The sequence below is a fragment of the Sceloporus occidentalis genome, unplaced genomic scaffold (genome assembly GCF_023333645.1).
Source record: "Sceloporus occidentalis isolate IW3139 unplaced genomic scaffold, rSceOcc1.0.p SCAF_41, whole genome shotgun sequence".
In the NCBI taxonomy this organism is placed as follows: Eukaryota; Metazoa; Chordata; class Lepidosauria; order Squamata; family Phrynosomatidae; genus Sceloporus; species Sceloporus occidentalis.
In genome coordinates, this window is record NW_028317021.1 from 5,707,115 (window position 1) to 5,726,745 (window position 19,631).

General features: G+C 42.5%; 1 protein-coding gene across 1 annotated transcript; it reads right to left on the bottom strand.

Moving 5' to 3' along the window:
• Nucleotides 1-1,457: 1,457 nt before the first annotated feature.
• LOC149290044 (rho-related GTP-binding protein RhoF-like) lies at nt 1,458-9,737 on the bottom strand. The gene is made up of 5 exons (XM_089489687.1): nt 9,020-9,737; nt 5,855-5,942; nt 3,732-3,841; nt 2,735-2,869; nt 1,458-2,179 (listed from the first exon to the last, which is right to left on the bottom strand). Exons 1-5 carry the CDS (start codon nt 9,179-9,181, stop codon nt 2,015-2,017), a joined length of 660 nt encoding a protein of 219 aa, XP_089345813.1. The 5' UTR covers nt 9,182-9,737; the 3' UTR covers nt 1,458-2,014.
• Between the last annotated feature and the right edge of the window lie 9,894 nt (nt 9,738-19,631).

The window sequence follows — 19,631 nt, forward strand, 5'->3', positions numbered from 1 at the left end:
TATTTCTTACCAAAGGTAGCTTACAGGCATAAAGAAGGGGGCGTTGAAACAAAAACAGCAAATAACAACAACAAAATATTTAAACATAATTTAAAATGTTCCACACTGTTTGCAAATCACTCCCAGAATCCTCTAGCCAGCATGGCTAGCTGGAGAATTCTGGGAATCTGTCATCCAAAACAGCTTTTCCAAGCTGCTGTGAGCAAGGAGGATTGAGAGGAAAGGTTGCTGTCTTTTCTCCCTTGTGCTTTCTTACGTTTTACTCTCTGGTTCAAACCCAACACTCTCATTTGCTTATCATTCAAATGTAGCAGGACGACATATTCCTCTGGCTTTCATGCCAGCTGCACCTGACTGGAACTATTGTACCGAATGCAGTCTTTCAAATAAGTTATTTCCATGTGCAAGGTATCAACTGAGAGTGATTTTTGCCACCTTTTTGTGATTGGTCGGCAGGCAGAAGAAACTGATCCAAGAGTTCCAAGAGATTACGCCCATCACAGCTTTATTCCCTTAATTTAAAAAGACTCATGGAGAAATTAAATGATGAAGGTTTCTCTCCCTCCTCCATGATCACTATAAGGACAACTGGTGCCTTGGAGAGAAATCCAAATTCAGTGAAGAGTCCCGTTCTTTTAAAAGGTAGAAACAAAAGAGAGATGGGGTAAGACTTCAGTTTTCAAGCAGAGTTGGCTTTCTAAATTGGGTAACACTGAATTTAACAGATAATATTTTGAGGTAGTTATTCCGTATGAGGAAGAATAAAAATATTTGCTGGCTTCCTGTTGGTGAATTTGATTCTTACCATCACAACTCACTTTTTGGGTTGTTGCTGAAGTCACAGTTGTCTACCAATGGTGCAACCATCAGAATCCCTTCCCCCAAAACCTACTGTTTCTCAGCTGCTGTCTCCCAAACCTGGATCTTTTCTAGGCAGTCGAAAGTGCAGACAAGAATCCAGCTATTTTCCTATAGCTGCACATACAGGAATGCCTTGCATATCTATAAGAAAAGAGCTGGACTCTTGTCTGCAGCTGCCCCATTCTTTGTGAACTAGGGAAGGGACAGGTTTGGAGGACTGCATCTGTGAAAAGATGGGCGAGGGAGTTCATTGGATAGGAGATTATAGAAACTATGGCCTGTTACAGACTGCCAAAATAAAGCTGCTTCGGATCTCTTTGGAGGTATGCTATTTAAATGATGCATGCATCCTAAGAATCTGGAAGCTGCACCAAAGCTGCACTCCAGTGCTTAGGAATGGAGTGTGGCTTTGGCGCGACCTCCGGACTCTCAGGACCCATGCATCATTTAAATAGCATACCTCCAAAGAGACCCGAAGCAGCTTTATTTTGGCTGTCTGTAACAGGCGTCTCCTGATGCAGGATTGCAGCCTGCATTTGAAACAATATATATGTACACCTCACACAGGGTGGAGTACTTCTTATACAGGTCCAGAGTTGGGTCCTCCTAGTAATCTATTACTCAATGATAGGGGTTCTTTGAACCTGGAATCTTGTTAAACATCTTTCTCTTGAATGGTTTCCTCTACACCGTAGGGTGGATAAGAAGAGGTGGTGACCTTTTTCAAATAACACAGTACCTTTAATGTTGCCCCAAACAGGAATGAAGGAAATATTTTCATGTGCAAATAGCGCAGTTGCTGAAAAGACTACATAGTATTTCTAGTTCTCAAAAAGCAAGAAAAGCACGTCTATGAGAATTTTAAAAACAGCTAAGTTATGTCCCTTTGTTGCTTGCAGTAGTAAAATTCCACCCCTCCCACAAATGCAGTTTAAAAACCCAATTCTGGACACATGCAGGGAACAGTCCCATTCCATAGATAACAAAATACATAATCTTCATATGAGGTATAAAAAGCAGAAATTACATGAAAACGAGTTGGCTTTCCTATTAAAATCCAGTCTTAATATATATATACAAAGTTTGAAACAGATCTCTTGCTTATCGTTAAAGTGAAATGGGTCCTTTCTGGGTCCATGTAACATCCAATGTATCATAATATGGTGCATGGCCTCGATTTTGTCTGTCGTTTGGCTTTTTTCATAGCATTTAGGCCAATGCTGGCTGCTTCTCGAAAAACAGACTCAACGTTTTCACGGAACTTGGCAGAACACTCCAGGTAAATGTCTGCATTCATCTGGCGACGAGCTTCTTCACCCTGGAGAAGACCATCAACAAGTGGCTTAGAGGACGGAGGCAGGCCAAAGGTAAGCAGCAAAGTCAAAAAGCAAAAGGTGTTTGTTTTAACCGGGAGTAGTAAAGTGTCTTTGTGGGCAGACAAAGAGTTTTTGCTGCCTGACCCAAAGGATAAGAAAGTGCTTCCTCTCCATTCCATGACTGAAGCTGACTGTGATGTGCAGTGTTGCCTTCTGCACCTGAGTGGACTTTAGACAGGCCATGTTGCATACATAGCTCTGTCTTCCAACAGAAAGGAATGGGCTGGCAATGCTCAGGAGGAACAGTTAGTCCTGTTGCCCCTGCCCCATGTAGCTTCTGCTGCCTGAGGAGAGCCTTTCACTTAGAAATACATGAGGTTGTCATAAGTCGACAGGTGACTTGAAGACGCACACACTCATCTCTGCACATAACCCAGGGAAGTCTGGTTAATGTATGGACTGTGACTACCAACATAAGCACATAGAAACAAATTCAACTGAACTCAGTTAAATTTGTTTCCAATACATCTTTGCTGTGAATTGCTCTATGTGCCTACCTGGCTGTAAGTGATCGGTTCCTGTTCCGCTGAGCGGAGTTTCCGTAGATGTTCTTTGTCTTTCCGGAGGTCTGTTTTGCAGCCAACAAGTACAATGGGGATTCCGCGGCAGAAATGGTTCACCTCATGGGACCACTGGCAGGAAAAGAGATCAAAGTGTCTTGATGTGAAACAAAGTACATTTTAGCAGGCACCAATGGAAACATTTCTGAAGCTCTGAGGAAGTGGAGAGAATTTAAACATTCAAGGAAATAGAAGAACAAACAAGCAGCTTAAAAATCACAAAATTAAGTGGGGGGAGGCATTATCTCAGCTTACAACCTATTTAACAGGCTAGATGCCAGGTCCAAATAGCTTTTGGGTGAGCACTCCATAATTCAGGGCTAGCACTGGAAAACTCAGCCCCAGACCTATGGTATTAGGTACTCCTGAAAAGGGACTCTTGTTCATAGGTTCAGACTGGAAGCAGAAGGGTTTTTTTACAAGTTTATATGGTCTCTCCCTATCTTATTTTTAAAAATAAGGCCTACAACCGAATTGGCACTCAGGCAGGAGGCGTGTATATGTCTGGTTCCAAATAGGTCTTTTGAAAGCTGAGAGTATGACCAGCTTGGCAAAACCAATTCTAACTTGTGAGGAAGCAACTGTACAGAATAAGCTCCACCAGTATATCATCCTGTAGTTGGATTGAGATAAGGCTAGAGGCAAGATGCTGATGTGCTTGAAGCTGTAGGTGTTTCCTTCCTTCCTTTGAATGCCTAGACCAGTGGTTCTTAACACTTGGCCCTCCAAATGTTCTGGATTCCTATAAGCCCCAGGAAACAGGACCAATGGTGAGAGATGCTGGGAAAAGAAGTCCACAATGTTGGGACAATGAAAGCTTGAGAACTGCTGGCCCAAATGATGGATGGATGGATGGATGGATGGATGGATGGATGGATGGATGGATGGATTTTAGGCCCTTAATTATTAGCTTCAAAGATGTCAAGCTTCTTACCTTAATTAATACATTATCAAAGCTAGTAGGGTTCATGACATCATAACAAATTAAAACGACATTGGTGTTCTGGTATGACAAAGGCCGTAGGCGATCATAATCCTCTTGCCCTAAAACAGAGAGGGAACAGTTAAGGGTTTTGATTCGAACCTAGTCTCTGCTCAATTGCTCTGTGTGATAGTGAGAAATCCCCTGAAGAAGGAAGTTGGAGATATCTATAAACCGTCTTCCATATGGCTTTCATCAATCCGAAGGGAGAAGCGGGAAATGTAAATAAAAATTTATTATTATTACTATTATTATTAATTTAATGCTCGCAACTTGTGCTCTACACCGTCAAGCCAAAGCAACAGATGCAAACTGAAGACATCATCCGCTGAGACCTCCAGAGTTTCCCAGTGGATCTCAGCAGAAGAGGTCTTCAGCTAACATCTGGCCATGGGAACATAGTCAGATGCTCCTCTGATTCTCTCCTCCTCTCCACCAGCAATGCAGTGACGGGGGGGGGGGGGGGGGGGCTATCATAGCACTACAGTGACCCCTGGGACAGGAGAACCATAGCAGAGTTCCACACACAGGACTCAACGCTGCGTGGTTTCAGTCCTTGCTTGCTCACAACTGTGCTTGTCCAACTTAGATTGACTTACTCTTCAGACAGCACTGTACTTTAGATTTCCACCTTGGTTAAGCCCCAAGTCATGCTAGCTGTGGCACGCTTTATTAGTTTAGTCAGCAGGAAAGCAAAGGTCAAATGACATAAACCTGTAATCTGGGCAAATTATGCAATTCCAAATGGCCAGTGTTTATGTGGAGCAGTAAATAACGCAACAAGACAAAGGACTTTTACCAGGACCATGACTCCAAAGAGTGGCCAGTATTGCAAAAGGTAGCCTAAGGGTGTGCTCTCAGGTACATACTCTGCACTTTGGCCTCAGGAGCTGGGACTCAGGAGACTCAACAAGGTCTCTGGCAAGCCTCTTTGCCTCTGTCATCACATTGACAACCATGAAAAGGTTGCCTTACGATGCTCTGGTAAGGGTTGTTGAGATAAGGTGAAGCTCCTTGAACAGTATGGCAAAATTTGGGAGCATTACTAGCAAGCACACTTGGGAGCTTCTCTTGATGGGCATGTGTCAATGCTTGCATCTGGAAAAGCCACACAGGTGTACCTTGCACTGAGCTACAGATACTCAGCCTGGGAGGGTTGCACAGAAACAGGTCGTGTCTGCAGCACCCATTCCAGCACATCAGGGCCTCCACCCTTACAACAGAGAAGAGGAGGGGGAAGGTTCAACAAGCTGGTTTAGAGAGGGCAGTAAGTCTTGCGCTGTGTTGTTAAGGGAAGAACAGCAGCCCTAGAGTAGCTGTGTTAACCTACGTTTTGTCAGGGCTGTGACTTGTGAGCACATCAGCTTGGGTGCCACTGGTTTGAGAAGGCCCAGCCTTTTGTACGCCAATGGATTTTAAAAGGAGCTTTAGGGACTGCTTTGGGGTCCTATACAGGAAAAAAAGGTGGAGTATTAAACAAACCAACTAAATATATAAAGGCTTTGAGAAATGCCCCCACATTTGCTGGGGACACCAATATGTTGCAGAGAATTCTGGGGAAGTTGTAGCTTCTACACTGTCACTTTGCAAGCTCTCCAGATGTCTTTTTTAGGCAAGATGTTACAAAAGTCAGGCAGTGGGAAGAGGGAGACTTAAATGTTAAGCCTGTATATTGTTATTGGGAGATGTAATGAAGAGGAAGGGTCTGCAGACTCACAAATCGTAACCTTTCGGTTTTAGGTTTCAAGCAGAGTAGAGCCTTTGAGGGAGTAAGGGAAGCATTAAAATGTGATTCTCCGTTTTGAAAATGCAACATTCACCCCTATAAAACTTAGAACTACTTGAAGCTCCCAGGTGTCTTTGTGGATGGGAAAGAGAGACTAGCCATCTAGTTATTCTGCTGATAAGCTCCTAAAATGCTAAAAAACAAACCCGATATACAGACTGCCACTGCACTGGCTTTCCCCAGAGCTCTTGCAATCGCTTTCCAGCAATTACAGGAAACCTGGATATTGCCGATACTTGCTTTTTTAAACATATAGAATAAACAAGGGTTTTCTTGAAAGTGAGGTTACCTGCAGTGTCGTATAAGTGTAGGATGACTTCCTTCTTGCCCACAGTGACGCTGGTGGTGTATTTCTCAAATACTGAGGGAGCGTATTGCTGCCAGAAGAGGGAAGCATGGTTCTATTAGTAAATACTGTGGAGTTCCACAATCTCTTCCTCTAAGGCCCTGCCAGGTAACATTCCCCCCCCCCCAAAAAAAAACACCACCTACATATTTAAACTGAGCTTCAGACAATAAGCACAATGACAGGCCCGATTGTCATTTTGCATTCTGCACCAAATTATGCAACAGTGCCATGTGCTGCTGCATGTCTTCAGGCTGCTTCCAATTTGTGGCGACCCTAAGGTAACCCTAGGCTGAGAGAGGGTGACTTGCTCACGGTCGCCCAGTGGGTTCCTATGGCCGAGCAGGGAATTGAACCCAGATCTCCAGAGCGGTAGCCCAACTCTCAAACCACTGTGCCACCCTTGTTGCGAAAGCATTTTTAGTTTTATTTTTTAACATTTGAAAACTGGTGCGTCCGTAATGCTCAGGCGAGCGCTGGGCAGGGTTTCGTCTGAAAAGATTGGTCACATTGGAGTGTGCAACCGACTGCCTCTCAAATTTGCTAACAGCCGACGCTGCTACAGGAAGACCCAGCATCAGCACATCCTGCCACAGTGCGGTTTAGATCTGAGTGGCAGAGTTTTCCTGTGATCGTAGCCCAGGGACAGGTCTTTGCCGCATTGTTACGCCTTTGACTGAAAGAGACAATTGTGTTGGGCATAATATATTGTACCCATAGGCCTCACACCAAGAGCCAGCACAGGTTTGCAGTGTTAGGCTAAGACTCTGGGAGACCAGGGCTGTGTCCACATTGGAGTAATAACCCTGTTTGGCACTGCTTTAACTATGTGGCTTAAGGCTGTGGAATTCTGGGAGTTGGAGTTTGTTGTGGGCCCCGAGCGGAGCAGAGCTCCGCTCGGGGCCCCACAACAAACTCCAGCTCCCAGAATTCCACAGCCTTAAGCCACAAAGAGTTAAAGCAGTGCCAAAGTGGGTTATTTCTCCAACATGGATGCAGCTCAGGTTTCCATACTCTGCTCAGTCATGGAAACCCACCGAAGGGCTTTGGGCAAGAAGGCAATGGCAAACCTCCTATGAATAAATCTTGCCTAGAAACCTCCTTTTAAGGTGGGTTTTTCCCCCTCCATCTCAATCCAGTCTCCAAAAACCAAGCCAGCAATACCGGAAGCATATATGTCTTGCATACACTTCTTATGAAAGTATCTCAGACTTCCGGGGTTCTGCTGTACATTGTTACTCATCCATGATTCATTTGCCCTTTGTGAAAAGAAGGTAAAAAAGAGCGGCGCCGATTAGTTTGAAAAGTATTTAGAAATCATATACTTACGGGCGTCCAGGTTGAATCCGAGGATACAGAGGGACAACTGTGTTTATATGGACATATATACAGTCAGCCCTCCGTATCCACGGATTTTTTTACCCGTGGATTCAAGCATCCACGGCTTGGAAATGTTTTTAAAATATATACATTCCAAATCGCAAAACTTGATTTGGCCATTTTATATAAGGGGCACCATTTTGCTAGGCCAGCGTATTTAATGGGACATGAGTGTCCACGGATTTTGCTGTTGTTGTTGTTGTGTTTATTTATATCCAGCCTTCCTCCCAGTACAAGGACTCCAGGCGGCTTACAAATCTAAAATGTTATCCATGGTGGGTCCTGGAACCAAACCCAAACGGATACCAAGGTCCCACCATATATAGTGTTTGGAAAAGTCTATTCTTCACTGAAGCTAGGGAGGGAGTCATCTCCTTTGCAGTCACTGAATGACATCCTGTGAGTAACATACACCAGTGTAAGTCTGTCTTGGTGGTTTTTGCTCCCTGCGGAGGTTAGTATTCAAAGCTGTGAGTCTATGGGATCTTTCTGGAGGGAGCTCTTGGAGCCCCTTTGAGACTCACTGGAAGAAAGATGTTCGTAGCAGGAGCCTTCCTAGGCTTCAGTCTACTTCCTCAGATGCATCAAACAAGTTAAAACTACCAAAATATTTGAGCAGAATGCAAAGTGATAGCCGTGTGAGTCTGTAGAATCAGTCTGTAGAGAGGCCTTGCAGCCCCTTTGAGGCCCATTAGAGGAAAGCAGTTGGCAGCAGACGCTTCCCTGGGCTTCAGTCTACTTCCTCAGATGCATTTGGTGCATTCTAGGGAAGCTCCTGCTGCCAACTTCTTTCTTTCAGTGAATCTCAAGGGGGCTCCAAGATCCTAGAGGCAGAATTCAAAGCAATAGCCCTGTTACTCTTTTGAATCTGTATGTAGAGATTTTGTAGTGCCTTTGAGACCCACTGAAAGAAAGAATTCAAAGCTATAGCCATGTTAGTCTGTCAAATCAGTCTGTAGAGAGCTCTTGTGGCACCTTTGAGCCTAACTAAAGAAAGGAGTTGGCGGCAGGGGCTTCCCTAGGCTTCAGTCTCCTTCCTCGGGTGCCTTTGCTCCAAGTTCACCTGAGATCCTGAGACCCAAAGGCACCTGAGGAAGGAGACCGAAGCCTAGGGAAGCCCCTGCTGCCAACCACTTCCTTCCAGTCAGTCTCAAAGGGGCTGCAAGAGCTCTCTACATTTAGATGATCTTAACAGTTTTAAATTTGATTGTGTGGGGTTTTTTGTGTGTGTTTTGTTGTTGTTGTTGTTAAATGTTTTTACTTGTGAGCCGCCTTGGGTCCCTTCTGGGAGAAAGGCGGCATACAAATGTCATAATAAAGAAATACCACACACACACACACACACACACACCCAAAATGTTTCCCAACCTCTGGCCACTGCTTGCTTTATCAGGACCCCTGTATGCCGCCTTTCTCCCAGAAGGGACCCAAAGTGGCTCATAGGTATTTTTTAAAAAAACAATAAAGACTAATAATAAAATGTTAGTCTTTGGTCCAGGTTTTTGGGACTTCATCTCCCAGAACCGCTGAGCGTTGGCCTCAATAGCGGAGGCTCCTGGGAGCTGTAGTCCAAGCTCCGCCCTCACCTGGAAGCCCAAAGGTTAGGCCTTAATGCCTCTTCCCAATTCAGGTGAGAGGCGCCAATTTGGGGAGGGGGGAGCGAGCGAGCTGTGATTGGCTCCAGGGCTTGAAGTGACAGGCCTCCCCTCCAATCCCCCTTCGAGTTACCTCAGGGAAGGCGCCGCTGGCGTAGACTAAGAGGAGCGAGGTTTTGCCACAGCCTCCGTCGCCCACCACCACCATTTTCAGTTCTTTGCGCTGCTTCTGCTTCTTCTTCTCCCCGTTCGCCGCCTCCGTTCCTCCCGGGACGGAGCCATTCGTTTCTGCCATGAAGAGAACGAGCTGGGCCGCTTCCCTTTTCCTCTCAGCGCAAAAGCGCGGGAAAACAAAACAGGGACGCGTCCCTCAGAGTTGTTTCTGAGGGAAAGCGCGGCTGAGGAGAAGGAGTCTCGTTATGTGCCCTTCCTGGCCTCCTTTCGCTCTCAAAAGCCGGCTCGCTTTGGGCGGCTGAGGAGGAGCAAGCTGGGCCCTCCTTCCTCCTGCGGGTGCCCGCTTGAGAGGAAGAAGAAGGGGAAGGATGCGGTGACTGAGGCGCCCAGGCCCCTTCTCGGCAGTGGAAGTTTCTCACCTCGCCCTATGAGCCCTCCACATTCACTTTCATAATAAGAATAATACATTGTATTTATATACCGTCTTTCCAAAGGATCAAGGCGGGTTACAAAGTTGCATGAACAAACCCACAAACGATTTGCAAGCCATATACATACACAAGCTAAGATCCCATCCCTCACCCCTGAACTAAAACGCAGTCATCGCATTACAGTCTAAATGCATTCAATGTTGAAAATCGATACACTTTTTTTTTAAAACCAGGTTAAAAGTGAAGTTTAAAATTTCAAATATTAAAATAGGCATAGGAAGGGCCCTTGGGACAAATGGGCAAACTACAATATATATAGTGTTTTATAATAATAAAAAATAAGTTATTTATATTTCCTGCCTCACTGGATTGAGGCAGGATTACCTCCGATAAAATAAATATAAATACAAAGATACAATCAATAAAGTGCTGGCATTGTTAATAAAATTGTAAGTTGCCTGGATTCCCAGTGGCATATAAATTATTATTATTATTATTATTATTAATTGCAGGAGACAGTTGTAGCAAACATGGCAGTTTTGCACTGGGCCTTCTATATTCACTGGGCACTAGGTTTGGCAACTGGAAGCCCACTCAATGCCGGCCAGTTGCTAGCCCCCAGTGAATCAATGGGATTTAAGTCAGCCTTCACTTAACTATTAAAGCCATGTATGTCAATCCCATTGGTTCAATGGAGTTACTCTATCTGGGGCTATCATGAGGGTTTCGGGCCATTCTTTAGAAATCATACACTGGCTTCTATGGCATAAAGAACAAAGTTTCTCGCTGTTTAGCGCTTGAAAAGCTAACATGTTTTCTTAGGCCCTGGACTGCACGCCCCGCTGTAAAACCACAAGGCACTTTGTTCTTTTCTCAGCAAGGGAAGATAGTTACGGTCTAAAATGCCATCAAGTTAGACGAGAGAAATAATATGAAGCCATCTTGCATACTATACTTTATCCTTCTGTTCCCTCAAAGAGCTCAGGGTAGTATATTGTTTCCTTCCCACTACCCCAAGACTTAATTTTTGGATTATAACAAGCAGTGAGATATATATATATATATATATACACACACACACACACACACACTATATATATATATATATATATATATATATATATATATATACACACACACACACACACACACACACAGTATATATATATATACACACACACACAGAGTTCTCATATTTAAGCTCAAATCCAGTTAAATCCAGCTAGAGAGCATTCCCTGAATCAACTGGAACGCTTAAGTCAACACATATGTAAATGTAACTGGTTCAGAATTCATGTGGGAGAAAAGATTTGAAATAAAGCTGTGCTTTTATCATGATTACTTTAAAAACTCTTTTCACTTAAAGGCAAGGGAGCCTCTCCTGGTCCCAATTTAAATCTCCCAAATGCACACTCCTCCTTTTACATGGCCTTCTAGTAACCAATTAGACAACGATAACAGTATCAACCAATTAAAAGTTTATTTTTTATTATTTATTTATTATTAATAAAATTGTTTGTTAATCAGCCACAGATGCTGGCGAAACATCAGGAAGAAACTCTTCTAGAACATGGCCACAGAGCCCGAAAAACCCACAAAAAACTATGGAGGCCAGCCATGAAAGCCTTCAATTTCACAAAGGTTTATCTACTCATGACTTTTTTTTCTTTTCAAATAGCTCAAGCCAGCATTGCATTTCGCCCTTGAAAGCAGTCTCAAATGAAAGCGTGCCAGTATCCCCCAAGATTCATGGTCAAGCAGGAACTCCATCTAATGTCTGACCGGTCTAAGACCAGCACTCTTATGTCCGCTTGGCTTGGCAAGTAATGTAATATGTAAGAAACGTTTCTAAAATGACAGACCCCCAATCCCTTTTTCTGGGTGGGAGGTATGCATGAGTGTGACACACAGCTTGCATACTGTACATGAGGGTTGAAATGTTATGACAGTAAAGATGTTTTAACTCCCACAGAGACCAAGAGAAATGCGTTGACCACTATAAAGTTGCAAATTAGACTAATATTTTACTCAAGACACAAGTAGGAGGGTATTGACTTTATTAGGAGCACACAGATACAGAAAGACCATCAATGGATCAGACTAAAGTCCTATTTATTATTATTATGCTTTATTATTATTATTATTAATGGTATTTATACCCCACCCTTCAGCCCTAAAGGCTATATAGAGCTGTAGATTTATTTGGCCTAGTTGTTTCTCAGCAACCAACCAGATGCCACAAGGACAGGCGTGCGATTGTGAAGAATGTATTACAAACCAAGCTGGCATTCAGTGGAAGCACAAGGGCAAACCTGAACTCTCTGCTTGAGGGAGATCAGATAGTGAACAGATAACACCATCTTTACTTACCAGAAAAGAAATGCATTTAACCTCCTGCTTGCAAGTACCTGCCATCTGGCTTGCCACCATTTGTGAAGGGACTCATAGCTAAGGAAAGGTGTTTGCAAGGTGTTCACACGCACCCTTTTGAAGTCTGGCTTCCTCAAAAACCCAAATATTCCAAATCTTTTAATTTTCAGGCTAATAATATAAAGAGGTGTGACTGATATTGGTAGGATAACTGGTATCACATAGGAAGGTATAGCTTCTCGTGTTGAAAACATGGCAGGTTTCTTGCTACCTTTTAAAGGCCTCTCATACAGTATGCATACTGAAATAACATCAGTATATACAGTGGAGCCTTGTTACACGCTGGGGTTTGGTTCCAAGATCCCCTGTGGATAACGAAATCCGTGAATGCTCAAGTCCCCATAGCAAAATAGTGTCCCTTATAAAAAATGGAAAATCAAGGTTTGATATTTGAAACTTATACTTTTTTTGAACCTTTTCAAACCGTGGATGCTTGAATCCGTGTATAAAAACCTGTGTATAACAAGGGCCGACTGTATTTCACACTTCATATGAAGCTGCTCAGGATACTTTTACGATCATATTGGGCTTCCATGGCTGAACAGGTATTTGAACCCTGGTCTCCCAGAGACCCAGTCTAAAACTCAGGCCATTATTACACTATGCTGGCTCTCTCAACCTAATTGATACATGGAATCTTTTGCTTACCTGCCCTCCTTGGTTTTTTACTTGGCTGCTCATGCTTCCATTTTAGGATTTTAAAGTTCAAGTTGTTTTTAACTTTTGGTTAAGCTGCCTTGGGTACTGCTAATAATGTAAACAGGCAGAACTTAAAAATGATAAGTTCCTAACTATTTTAAAACATCTTTGATGTAAAGTCCATAGAACTGTATATTTCGCACTACTCGGTGTGTCCACTAGATGGCATTCTAAGCCTGCACAAAATGACTACCTGTTTAAAAGATCAGAAAAGGAAACTACCAGTCCAAAACACAGGAGGCAGCTGGCCAAGGAATATGTCAATTGTCTAAGCAAGAACATGAGGCTAAGATCCAAAGTGTAATATATTTATAGCCTGCATCCAACAGGGCTTTGAACCTCCCCCCCTCCCTCTGGACGACAGCCCCACAGGCTGCATGGCAAATCACTTCTGAATACTTCAAGTTCCAAAATTAGTTTGCAGTATTTGTCAGAAATCTATTTGACACAGAAGTGCTCAACTTTAAATGAAAAAGCTTTTTGGATTTCAAAAGGGGAAAAATAACTTCTGCCTTACCACTTAGGCTTTTTAATGAGAAGCACAAGAGAGGAAAACATTTAGATTTTAGAACAACTATGAGCTCTAACTATAAGTGTATAATTACTGGAACCAATGAAAAACCTGGACTTCATAAAACAGTATATTTATATCTATCCCCTTTGTTTATTCTTATAGCATCCTCAAAGCTGACGCAGGACATAGTGGCACAGGCCTACTTACAGACAGGCAGTAAGTATACATAACTTTCCAATTTCTGTTTTAACCAGTCTTTGGGTAAATTCATCCCTCATACTCTTAAAATTCCAGTTATTAAGGCTACACCACTCTTTATTTAGCCAAAAGACACTGGAAGTTTGTGTATTGTGCAATCTGTCTGACACAAAACCAACTGATGTATATCCTAAAATGACAGTAGAGAGACAGTGATAGTAGAGTGATAGAGTAACCCCAACTTGTTCTCACTCTAGGGCAGTTATGCATCTATTGCTGAAAGGCTGGAGTACTTTTCATCACTGTGGTGTGGCTTGTGAAACTACAAAGTTAATGCTACAAGAGACTGATGGTTATTTGTGACTTTAGAATCAACTCCAGGAAGACAGTAGGCCAGGCATAGGTTAAAATATTCTTTATTTGAAAAACGAAGGAAGATGAGGAGGAAGAGAAAAATACAGAAAGTCATACAAATCCATCCCAAGCTGATTTCTTGCAGGGTGGCTGGAAGGCTGGTCAAGGTGTCTCACTCTTTTTCAAGGGGAAAAGAATCCTGTTCAAACATTAACCTTATTAGGGAAATTCAAGGACTGCACAATACCAACTGTCCATACAGGAGTTATGATTTTTCCTTCCTCCTCAGACACTATAGCTAATATCTGCAACAGACCAACAATATTATTTATTAGTAACTGTCAACTACAGACCAATTACTAGGATGAATGTTTTATTTATTGTCATATAAAAGACTAACATGTTTGTGGGTTAAGTGCAGCCTTACAGATGCTGTTGAACTGCAACTCCCAGTATTCTTCACCACTGGCAAAGCTTGGTAGGGCTGATGGGAGTTACAGTCCAAGAACAGCAGGACACTTGCACTTCTCTCACTGCTATGGTACAGAGTAGCTCTACAGATACCAATTTGGTCCTTGAATTTACAGTTTTCCAGGGAACAAACTGTCTATTTAGACACAATAGATGAGGTAAGTATTAGAACCACAGCATCCAAAGGTGTTAAGGGTGTTTCTTTTTAAATAGATTTTTTAACAGCCAGGTCTTAAAGCCATAGTTACACAACATCATTTGTCTCCAAAGTGGTGCACTCTGGCTGTGTTAAGACTATAAATCCTATAAAACTTGACCACTGACCATGCTGAACAGGTCTTATGGAAGTTGTGATCCAAAACATATGGTGGGTCCCACAATGGGAAAGGCTACAATTACCTAGATGGACTAGAATATGTCACACGTGGCTAACCCGTATGTCATCTATTTAGATCAGGGCACTGCTAAATATCAGACACACAGGAAGCAGGCTGTGGACTCCATCATAACATGTGTAGGAGCAGGGCCTCGTGTTTCCTGTGTAGCAATTATTAAGCAACTTGGATTACATTACTTCCCATTTTTCACTTAAGACAACACTTTTGTTCTAAAGCAGGCATTCTGAAGCCAAAATTATGCTGTTTATTTCACCACTTGATATTTTGCAAGCCTGTATGGTTCTCTTTTTAGCCTTCCAATACTCCTATGTTCATACAGAGATTCCCAACATGCTTACCTTACAAGGAAAGGTAATACTTTCTCACAAACGGCAAGCAATTATCCAGAGGCAGTGTGCCCCCCCCCCATGATGCCTGTTGTTTTCAAGTTTGTTTTTGTTCTAGAACAACACAAACTAAAAGATGAGTACTTCGGATACAGATATGTACTTCTACACAATCTAGTTTGCTACTAGTCTCCAGCAAAAGAAATGGCTGGCTATTGTTCTGAATTATACAAAATTCAGCTCCACTGCCCCAACATATTGCCTCTTGTTCCAAGGCTAACTATGCTGAAGTGAGAAAACTTACAACTGGCAGTGTTCTTCTGTTAGGCTCCAGGCTCAGCAACTCCATGCATCCCTCTGTACAATACAACCCCAGTTTTACTTTTTTGCACCTCTCAGAATCATAGTTAGAAGAGACTACAAGGGACATCAAGTCCAATCCCCTGACATGCAGAAATACACAATCAAAACACCCCTGACAGTTGGCCATCCAGCCTGTGTTTTAAAGAACTCTCTTGAGAATCTAAGAGGCCTGCTGGATCAGACCAAAAGATCCAGCTAGCCCAGTATCCTACTTCCCACAGTATTCAGCAGGAGCTTTAACCAGAGCTTTAAGACAATGCTGTTTCTTCCCAGCAACTCCTGTCCAGTGGCATACTGCCTCTAAACAAGAGGATCTTATTTAATATGTAATGGTTAGCACTCTTGAGAGGCATACCTTACTTACACAAATGTATCAAGTCTATATTTAAAGCTATCTAAGCCACATCTAGCAGCAGGAAAGTTCATTGACTCTGTAGTAAATGATACAGGAGTTTTTTGGTGTGGCCTGCACATTGTTTTCACTGGACAGAGAGTAAGACAGCAAGTTCTCTTCCCCTAAATTGTGGAAAGCAAAGTGAAAGCCACATTCAAAGCAATTGGGAAGATTAAAGCACCAGGAACTGATGACATACCAACAGAACTACTGCAATCCACAAAGACAGAATCAAGTCCAGTTCTAATTAAAATATGCCAACAAATATCGAGACACAGTAGTGCTCACAGACTTGAAGTAATCAATATATATTCCTATGCACACACACTAAAAAAGAGACACTAAAGACTGTAGAAACTACAGGGCCATTGCACTAACTTCTCACACAAGCAAAGTGATGCTCAAAATTCTGAAGCAGAGACTCCTACTATATATGGAACGAGAAATCCCACACATGCAAGCTAGATTCAGGAAAGGAAGAGGCAGTACAGACCCCATAGGTAACATACTTTGGGTAATGGAAAGCACCAAAGAATTCCAAAAGAAAACCTACATGTGCTTTAGTGACTACAGCAAAACCTTTTGGCTGCATAGTCCACAAAAAGCTATGAAATGCTCTCAGAGAAATGGAAGTGCCACTAATTTTCCTGATGTGTAACTTGTACTCGGGACAAGAGGCTGCCATCAAAACATGGAGAAGCAGAATATGGAGAAAATCTTGGTCAAAACAGAATGCAGTCAAGAAATTAGAAGTAGGAATAGGAAGGGCAGCTATGAAGGAACTGGACAGGATCCTAAAGTGTCAAGATACAACTCTGAACACTAAAAGTGAGTACTGTTCAAGCCCCATCACCATGTATGGATGTGAATGCTGGACAGTGAAGAACGCCAATAGAAAGAAAATCAATTCATTTGAGATGTGCTGGAGAAGAGTGCTGAAAATACCATGGACACCCAAGACGACAAACAAATGGATTCTGAATTAAGTCTGAGCTCTCTCTGGAAACCAGGATAACTAAACTAAGCTTGTTGTACTTTGGCCACATCATTAGAAGATGACCATAATTTTAGGAAAGGTGGAGGGCAGTAGAAAGAGAGGGAAACATCATGTCAGATGGTTGGATTCAATCAAAAAGGCCACAGGCATGAGCCTGCAGGACCTGAGCAAACCAGTGGAGGACAGAGGGTCATGGAGATAGCTCAGCCACAGGGTCACTGAGTTGAGGGCAGTTAACAATAACTTCTCTCTCCACTTTCTCCAATGTTTTTATCTGTCTCTCTCTTCTGGTCCCTCCATATAATCATAGAGTTGGAAGAGTCCACAAGGGCAATCCAGTCCAACCCCCCGCTATGCAGGAAGACAGTATCATAGCACACACCCCCCCCCAACAGATAGCCATCCAGCCTCTGTTTAAAAAAACTCCAAAAAAGGTCAAGTTACTGTCTAAACCCTCCTTTAGTCACCCTGTTTTTTATGCAGGCTTCCTAGCAACCTTTTTTCACCCTATATATGCAGCCTCTTCCTCCTACAAAGGTTAGATAGAAGTTGCTCCCAAGCTCCACTCCTAGCTTCCTCTCTTCCTGCCCTTTTCTGAAAGCCTCCTCTTTCTCAATCCACTGCCTGCTCAGCACTCTTCTCTTCAGACACTTTGCTTCAGAGCTACCTCTTCTTTCACATTTCCTGCCACCAAGGCCTTTTCCCAGTCCACTGCCATCTCCCCAATGAGACTGTAATCCCAACAGAATAGCTAGCTTTCCTTTCCCTCATAGAAGCTAATTTGCAGACTGCTTTCAGCAACTGATTCATTACAGCATTTTAGCCAATTGGTTTGAAAGGCTTTACCCTAAAGCAACACTACACTTAGCAAGCTGAACCCTGAGTGACCGAAGCTAAAATCCTACATGAATTTATTGGGGCCTTAAATCTCTTATGTTTTGGGAAGGGAGGGCAAGACAACAAAACCAGAGGGTTTTATGTAGCAGTGGTCAATAAAATAGTTTACATAAACCAAGGTGTATCCTTCACATACAGAAGAAATGCCAACAGGCCTCTAACTGAACAGTTAGTAAAGAGGTGGATGATGAAATGCAGAAACAATAAGACATTTAATGTGTTTCCTTCACAAATTCAATACATATTTCAGTCCAAAGAATTTGGCTCATAACATTTCATACTTCAAGAAAATCTGAAGAGTTAATAGAACAATACTTTAAAAAAATTCCTCAGATTAACAATTACAGGAAGAGTGAAAAGAGAGATCCTCCACATCTCACTGTACTGAGACGTGTGTATGTGCCTTCCACCAGGAAATTTACGTAGGAAGGCATGCTCTTTCTTAGCTACAACCATCCACAGCAGTCAAGTGGAAATGCTGAACACACTTTTATACTATCTTTCAATTCAAAATTTCCTGTCCTACAAAGTAACAGAAAGGGCCAGACAAGTCTGACAACAGCCAGCATTTTTATATACAGTTGGAAGTATCTGTACTTTCTGAAACAAGACTGAAGTTTTGGTTTCCGTTAATAAAACTATTAACAGAAAAACTATTTTCTTCTCACAGAAAGGCAACACTTTTGCCTAATGATGCTATGAATGAGAAAGAAGCCAATGACCTCAAGGCTAGTTGCTAAATCTATTTTAACTTCAATGTATCTACATACCGTATATACACAAGGTTAACATCAACAATAATTCCTTAACAGTATGGGTGAGAAAGAAACATGAGTATAATTTGCCATTCCTTTCTAAAGACAACAAACTTAAAAAGTAAACAAAGTGAAATAAACTTGTATATGATTGTGTAAACTAACTGTTACAGACATGAACAGTCAATTATATGAAAAGATTCCACTGTGGTGTTGTGGTTTGAGTGTTGGACTAGGACACTGGGAGACCATGGTTAGAGTCCTCGCAGCCTCAGAGGAAGACAGTGGCAGACCTCCTCCAAACAAATCTTGCCAAGAAAACCCTGTGATAGGTTCATCGTAAGTCAGAAATGACTCCAAGGCACACAACAGCAACAACAAATAGAAAATAAGCTACTGGGCTAAATATACATGGATATTAAGTGGAGAGAGCAATACAGTATAAACATTCTATGTTAAACCAGTTCTACTAGCATCTTTGAGAGAGAAAGCAAGTTGTCTATTTTTCTCACCTAGAGCTAGCACAACACAGATTTCAGCTAAATCAATAATAAATTCTCATTCCATACATACCAACAGAAGAAGGCCAAACACTCAATGGCAGGAGTGGAGAACCTGTGTGCCCCGCCTCCATGTTATTGGTCTGCAATTCCTGTTGGTTCCTGCCAGACTGACAAATGGCAAATGATGATGGCAACAGTGGTTCATCAATGTCTGGAGGGCCACAGGTTCTCCAGCTGACTGCAAACTGGCAAATCACCAATTCAGACCTCATCTTGTCCTTGCAGTGAGTAGTTGTCTACAACATGCCAGCTCAGTATTGTCTCCACATCTGCAATATGGTGGTAATACTAGCCTACTGTATAGGACCAGCTGTAAGCATGTACATAAAGTGCACTGAAAATTCAAAAGCACTCTCAGCATCCATCACAAGTGATACAACTACAGGAAACTCCTAGTCCCAAGCAGAAGACATATAGTGACCTACATTATACTGACAGAATGAGGGAGGGAGGAAAGAGTAAGAAGGCAGGATGTACACATAAACTGGATTGTCAGGTTAACAGGAACAAGCCTGTACTTTCTAGCAGCCACTCATGCTTACTCTGTAGTAATTTGGATGGAACTTAAGTACTCCAATTAATGGATTTGTAGCATACCATTACAGCCACAGGAATCTCAAGGATAGATGTACTAATCAACCAAATGGCAAACTGTTGCCACATCACCATAGACAAGAGTACATAAATACTTTCTTCACTGGATCACTTACTGGAAGGAAAAAGTAGCCAAAAACCATGAATTTGAAGGCACCCTGAAGGCCATCTAATGCAACTCTTTGCC

Coding starts and splice junctions, on each gene's coding strand:
- LOC149290044 (XM_089489687.1), bottom strand. CDS start 9,181: ATGGCAGAAACGAATGGCTCCGTCCCGGGAGGAACGGAGGCGGCGAAC. Junction 2,870..3,731: donor TTGATAATGTATTAATTAAG/GTAAGAAGCTTG, acceptor TTTTCCTGCCAG/TGGTCCCATGAGGTGAACCA. Junction 2,180..2,734: donor AACCGATCACTTACAGCCAG/GTAGGCACATAG, acceptor GGTCTTCTCCAG/GGTGAAGAAGCTCGTCGCCA.